Below are 7,263 nucleotides of genomic sequence, written 5' to 3'. Positions count from 1 at the left end.
TTCTCTTGTCAGGTCACCATGAGCCCCGCAGTGCTAAATCCAACAGCTGATTTTTGAACTTCATCTTCTTTGGGTAAACGGGCAGAAGGCATGTGTGCAATTGTAAAGCACTTCATCCATGTCAGCGGATTCCAACTTCTAAAATAGTTGAATGAATTCTGCTGCTAAAACACCCCTTCCTCTCTTCCCAGCCTCTCCCCATCCCCAGTCTGTGAAGTTATTCAAGCCCAAGTGTGGAGCCTTCTGTGTCCCTGCTCTGGGAACCAGCATCCAGAAGGCTACAAGAGAGTGCCCTTTCCATCCTCTTTCAAGACATCAAGAACTTCTATATGTGACAAGGACAAGGGCCATGGTGTGGGGTTGTGCAGACACATAGCTTGTTTATGCTCATCTTGCTGATGGAGGTGGGGGGGAGAGAGAATAAAACCAGGGCTTTCTGTGTTGCTGTAATAAGGTGAAGGACTGTACAGGACTGTGCTTCCCCACTGTAAGCTAAGTGAGGAGGACTGGAGTGGGTGGGGGAAGGGACAGGACAAGTCAGTGATCTCCATGCATGGAACAGAGGAGGGAGACCCAGTGTTACATATAAGTATGTCCTCAGGCAAGGTTTTGAAAATATTGGCAATATCATATGCTACTAGAGGGCCTCACATAATTTCAAAGGCAATATATGACAGAATCAAGTTCATTTCCAAATGCCTGTGTTTTCTTGAATTCATCAGTTTTCACCATCTCCAAATCTAGAAAGACATCAGCCATGTGTCAGAGTCCCCAGAACTTAGGGGCCTCTGGGGACCATGACCTACCCTCCATTCTTGCACGACTTTGCAAATTCAAGTCAGTCTGGTCCAAGTCAGTCCCCAGCAATAACCACAGTCACACTAACAGATGTTATTAAAAGGAATTTAATAATCTTAATTAAAAACTCTTAACAGCGAATTCTGTCACAGGCCTTGGCAGCTGGAAGCAACTCCAGGGGCATGCGCCCCTTGGGGATGTGGCTGGGCCCAGTCTTGGACATGAGACCCACCACTGCCACATGGCAAGGAGTTACCAGGAAGTTATTCAATACAATATCAAAGATCCATGAGGATATTTTTTTTAAAAAAAAGTTTTAAATATATTAGACTCTCTTGATTGCCATTTTTACACAAAGCTGCTGATACAGTATACAGAGTTTTAACTTTTTTTTCACATAAAATACATTTTTCTTAAGTGTTCTCTGTACATCAGTGGCTTCTGGTCTGGTGAATTATTGCGGAGGGCTGGGGGTCTACAGACTGTTTCCTGGGTGTGCAGAGCCAGGCCCCGCACAATGGCACTTGCAATGCCCACAGGAAGCAGGCCCTCTAACCAACAAGAGCTCCCTCTGGAGGAGAGGACCACAGCTTCTGGCAAAGGGAGTCACTCCTGCTGAGTTGTCCACTGACCATGTGACCCTTTGCTCTTGTGTGCCCTGGGGAAGGGGAGGCTAACCCCAGGCCCCAAATAGCAGGGGTTACATACAGTCTTTCTGGGCATCTTGTAAGGAGTGCCCTTCTGAAAACTACCCCCACATCTTTGCTCTGGGAGAGCAGGTGGGAGAGACAGCTCCGAATCAAACAGTGCCTGACACCAAGAACCAAGAGTCGCATGTTATTACAAAGCCAGCAAACTTGTGGTAGACCGGGACAGGGGCCACATCTTTGTCTACTTTTCTAAGCTTTTTGAAACTGACCAAACAGTGCAGAGCTGTACATTTGATGGAAAATTATATCCTGAAGTCTTCAGTAGACCTGGGCCTAGGGTTCATTCAGGTTCCCTGAGCTACTGGCCGGAAACTCACAATCTGGTGATAACCACCAATTTCCAATTGTTTGGAGCATAAGGTGGGAGCAAGAGCCAGAGCTCACAGCGAGCCAGGCGGCACCTGCTTTGGAAATAGCCTCCTTCAATCTGCCAGAAATTGCCACCAGACCTGGGTCTCAGCGGGAGCTGGGCATCAGGTGGACCTTGCCAAGTTTCTCCCAGCTCTTTGATCCACACCTGCCAGGGAGAGAGGCTGATTCACAGGAAAGATTTGATGTTAAAAGGAGGAGCTGCTTTCCCTCCCAGTCCCCACTGGTGGAGTGGGGGGGGGGGCTATGATAGATAAGCAAGACACGATGACTTAAGACCAGTGATGCACTTGGCAGCAAAAACCGAAGACTCCTTATCTTCTAGACGATGACCTCAGACTGCTATTATACAGTCCCCCCTAGGGATGCTGGCCCGGAGGCAGCTGACTCTGAAAGTTCCTGATGAACTTGGGATGGTGTCTGCCCGGGAACCTAGATCCCGCATCTTCACTCAGTGGCAAATGTTATCCAGGGGTGGCCACGAAGGCATTTCCCAGTTAAAAGGATTCACACACTTAAGGATTCCAGAAGCTGAATGGCATGGGGACCCTGGGCCAGGATGCAGTCCCTCTGCTCAGGTGAACCAGGTAGGGCTGCTGATGTCTGTGGTCCTGAAGGAATGAAAACCAGGAAATGTTCTCCTCACTCCATCCTTGTTCCTCCTCCTTCTGCAGAACCTGACATAGTGCCTGTATGTTTCAGCGACTCATGAAGTTAATGAATGAAGGAACTGATGACCCTGGTTCACTCACTGGAGGTTGTTCTCTAACTCACCCCTCAACATTCAGGAGACCCCCCCACCACCACCAGGAAGCGCTCTCCAGGGACTCCAAGTCCTAATAGGGAACATTTATCCCTGATGGAAAATCAGAGCTAAAGCCCTGGAGTCCTCTCTCTCTGAGGTCAGCTCCTATGGGGGAATCAGCTGGGATTCCCAGCCTTCTGGGTGGAGAGGAATGACCCAGAAGAAGGAGGGAAGGAAGGAGGGAATGGCCGGGAGGGCTCAATATGGGCAGTAGATGCCTTTAGTCTCTGGCCCCTGCTCAGGAAGATCAGAACACCTGCATAGTTGTTTCCTGAGGAGGGGGGCTGCCCAGGCATGCCCCACCTTGTAGGCCAAGTTAGCCACAGAGGCATCTCAGTCTTAGTGGAGCTGAATACTATTTTAAAGCCAGAAGTATGGTTTTTTGGATATTCTCCTGCTTTTGCCATATGCTGAGTTGATGGAGATTCTACTCCCAGACCCCAGAGATGCGAGAGGTGTCATGTACACCTGACTGCAGTCTCCAATGCTGCACCTGTGCCCTAGACTCCTCTGTCCTGGAGTTGGGGTGGGGTGACCAGGTACTGGGAGATCTGCTCCTGCAGCCACCAGGGCCACTCTCTGGCCCAGCTGCTGTGCTCCTGATAAAGCATCAACCAGACCCCTTGAGGTCCTGCTTCCTCTCTGGGATATAGGAGCCATGGGGGCCACAGACAGGACAGAGACTGACATAGAGCAGACCCCATTACTAGGTTGTGGCACAAGGGGGGCCTCCTCCAGCCCCAGTCCCCTGTCCCAGGGAGAATTCTCACAGGCTCAGAAAGAAGGATAGAGGGATCCCTGATCTGTTCCCCACATCAGAATCTGGACCTAGAAGGCTCCTTCAGAGCTCTAAGGAGGTAGTTTTAGGATAAATAAAGGTGCACAGAGCAGGAAACAAACCTGCAGCTTGTCAGTTACACCAATAGGATTTGGCTGAGCCTGTGGATGGCGCCTGACTCAAGGGCAAGAGTTTCAAAGGGGCTCATGAGATAATGCAATGGTGAGATGGCATCAAGAAGACCAGGACTATGACATTGTAGGGCCAGGGAGAAGCCCACTCCTCTCCTGAAAGCAGTACAGGATGTTGGCCATGGGCACCTTGGATTTGCAGCCTTGGGGTACCACTACCCCAGTGGGAGTAGGCTGGGAGCCCTGGGGCCAGGCAGGAACTCACAAGAGCTAACTGGCAAAACTCCTCTCACTGAACATTCCAGAAAAGGCAAAGCGGGGCCTGGGGCCTGAGCATTCACTCTGCACACTTGACTGATATGTAAGGCAGAAGACGTGGGGCACAGGCTTCCCAGCTGCTCACCCTGGTGGCTCAGTCTAAGGAGGGCTAGCTGAGATGCACGAGACCAAAACAACTGGAATCAATTACAAAGAAGGGCTGGGGGCCTAGCAAGGCTCTGTCACTGCTCACCAGAAATGTTCTCAGAAATTAAGTCATCCCTCTCCCTGGAAAAGGGCCTCTTAACCAAAGCTCCTGGCTTAGCTTCATTTTTCCAACACCAACGGGTAAACCTGATCTTGACACCATCGTGGGAGAAAGTGAATTCAGTTACCTCCAACCTGGAGTTTTACAGCCTAAAAGGATGTTTTCATCAAATGTAGTCTGGAAACACTGACTTTGCTGCATCCCTCTCCATCCCACCCCTTTATATCTCCACCTAGAGCAAAATCGGAGTAGAATGGCTTGGTTTCTCACTTAGCCCCTAGGTGGTCACACAGCTCCTGTGTCCTGATATGGACAGGAGGGCAGCTCTCAGCAAGGATGTGCCCATTACATCTCATCCTGGCTTCCCCTGAATTCAGAGAGGACTTCCTGTCCCTGCCAGGTGTGGATGGTAGCCCAGGACCCTGGTACAACTCTGAGCAGACTGTGGGTCTCAGCTTAGCAGGTTCCTCCCATTTAAGCCACCTGGCTGTGGTGCCAAGACCATCTTCACTTCAATCCTTTTGGGAATGGCCCACAAATTCTCAGCCCCGCCGGCTCTCCATGAGCCCAGGTGTCATTCCTGAACATGTGGACTGACAGTTCCGAGTGTGTGTGTGTGTGTGTGCGCGCGCGCACGCGTGTGTGTGTGTGTGTGTGTGTGTGTATGTGAAGAGACATGGGAGTACTGATCCTCAGAAGCCTTTATGAAGAACAGAACTAAGATCTCAAGCCCGCCCTCCCCGAGGCTGGCAGCAGAGTGAGTCAGGGCCACTGTGTTTCAGATGGCAGACAATGCAGCAAGAAGCAGAACTGTGGGGAGTGGGGACGCTGTGACAGCTGCGCAAGGGGTGGGGTCCGCATTCCTATGGAAGGCAGAGCCCACCTCTCCCGGCTGCCCTGTGATGCCTCCCCAGTCAGGGCAGTTGGGCTGGCCTGGGTTTCAGGGACCCTCCCCGAAGCATCTCTCTCCTCCAGCACACCGAGACTAGGAGATACGGCAGCAGCCGTGGACCTTCTCCTCCATCTCCTCCATGGGGGCCTTGAACTTTAAGAGCGGGGGATCTCCACTGGTGACCGTGTAATACACGGAGGTCCCGTTGCTGCTGTAGGGTGAAGTTCTGCCTCCGATCAAGGGGGCCTTGCCTTCGTTGCTGCTCTCCCCGGTCCTGGCCATGCTGCTGCCCAGATGGGTGCTCAGGAAGGGGTGGCTGAGCAGCTTGGCTGCAGCCCGCTGGCGCTTTAGCTCCAGAAGCGTCTGGGGGCTCTGCTCCTTGTAGCCGCTCCAGGGTGGGGTGGCGTCGGCCACGCTGGGGCTGCTGTAGGCCATGCTGTAGTCAGGCACCTCGTGCACCTTCCAGACATCCCCGTTGGACAGTGCGTACTGGTAGGCACTGACTGGGCCCCGGAGGCCATTCTCAACAGGCCCATCCAGTTCACCCCGGGAGATCTTGGTAGAAAACTCTGAGAGCAGCACGGGCTTCTCCAGCCTGGGGTTCTGAGGGTGAGAAGAACAGCATTACCGACTGGCTAGAGGGGCTGCACCCACGACCCACTGCACCTCTACCGAGGGCACAGACATTCTGACGCATTCTCCAGCTGTTTTCTCTACCTGGGTCATCGGGCCTCTGTGTTCCTCTAGGGCATCACACATCCACGTGTTCTGGAAGAGCTGAACAACCCCATCCTCATTCCAGGGGCTGGACCAGGACCCCAGGCCTGGCTAGTGCACATATTTTTCTACAGGGATGGGTCCAGGAATGAGCCCTTGACTGAAGGCGATTCAGTGAAACTCTACCCCAGGACTTTTGCTAGAACAACTTGGAAGAAGAAGTTTCTGTAGGAACTGCAGGAGGCAAGAATGGTGTAAAAGGGGGCTGTGGAGACACCACGTTAAAAGTGCTTTCTCTGCTTGTGGGAGAAGCCACCATTAGGATAAAAGAAAAGAGAGAGAAAGAAAGAGACCGCATCCTCATGTTGTGCTTAGAGCTCTTAGGTCCAGTTAAGCTCAGACTTTCTCAGTTACAGGAGCCAACAAATTCCGCTGGTTGCATGAGTCAATTTCAGTTGGATTTGCCCATCACTAGTAATCCTTCCTCGTTATTCTCAGCAAAGCCCCACTGCACATGATGGAGATTCCTGTCCAGGGGTGCTGGATGGTCCTTGCATAACAAGAGCTTGAAAAGCAGCCGCTGCCCAGAAACCAGACACCAACAAGGACATATAAGTGACAGTGGCAAGGATAGAAAGCACACTCCACAGAATGAACAGACACAGGAAAAACTGGAAACGTGACAAGAAGGGGCTAATTTTCCAAGTATATCAACAGCTCTTTAGAAGTCAATTTTGCTTTGTTTTTCAGTACTAAGAGTTGAACCCAGGGTCTCACGCATGCTCAAAAAATATTTTTTAAAATAAGGATCTATTTTAATGCAATTCCAATCAAAATCCCAATGGCATTCCTCATAAAAATAGAAAAAGCAATCATGAAATTCATCTGGAAAAATAAGAGACCCAGAATAGCTAAAGCAATCCTTAACAGGAAGAGTGAAGCAGGTGGTATTGCTATACCAGACCTTAAACTATACTACAGAGCAATAGTTACAAAAACAGCATGGAATTGGCACCAAAACAGCCTGGTAGACCAATGGTACAGAATAGAGGACACAGAGACTAACCCACAAAAATCACAATTATCTTATATATATAGAAAAATATGTGTACTAGCCAGGTGCCAAAAACATGCACTGGAGAAAAGATAGCATCTTCAACAAATGGTGGGGAAAACTAGAAATCCATATGCAACAAAATGAAATTAAACCCCTATCTCTCACCATGCAAAAAACTTAATTCAAAATGGATCAAGGACCCAGGAATTAACCAGAGACTCTGCGTCTAATAGAAGAAAAAGTAGGCCCTAATCTTCATAATGTGGGATTAGGCCCCAACTTCATTAATAAGACTCCTATAGCACAAGAATTAAAACCAAGAATCAATAAATGGGATGGAATCAAACTAAAAACTTTTTTCTCAGCAAAAGAAACCATCTGTGATGTGAACAGAGAGCCTACATTCTGGAAGCAAATTTTTACCCTCACACATCAGATACAGCACTAATCTCTAGGGTATATAAAGAACTCAAAAAGCTA

The 7,263-nt window shown here is 49.9% G+C and overlaps 1 protein-coding gene across 4 annotated transcripts in view; it reads right to left on the bottom strand.

Moving 5' to 3' along the window:
* Positions 1 to 889: 889 nt before the first annotated feature.
* Positions 890 to 7,263, bottom strand: part of Ppp1r16b (protein phosphatase 1 regulatory subunit 16B) — a 103,626-nt gene continuing 97,252 nt past the window's right edge. For 3 of the 4 annotated variants that reach the window (XM_046433187.2, XM_046433185.2, XM_046433186.2), the window contains exon 11: positions 890 to 5,612. In XM_046433187.2, the coding sequence (XP_046289143.1) occupies positions 5,103 to 5,612 (510 nt within the window). In that variant the 3' untranslated portion in view covers positions 890 to 5,102. The remainder of the gene's footprint in view (positions 5,613 to 7,263) is intronic. The other variant, XM_046433188.2, reaches the window with a different exon arrangement.

The sequence above is a fragment of the Marmota monax genome, unplaced genomic scaffold, assembly GCF_021218885.2.
Source record: "Marmota monax isolate L192 unplaced genomic scaffold, Marmota_monax_Labrador192_F-V1.1 WCK01_AAM20220418_F8-fsc00014, whole genome shotgun sequence".
Taxonomy (NCBI): Eukaryota; Metazoa; Chordata; class Mammalia; order Rodentia; family Sciuridae; genus Marmota; species Marmota monax.
This window is presented reverse-complemented; position numbering and strand designations above follow the sequence as displayed.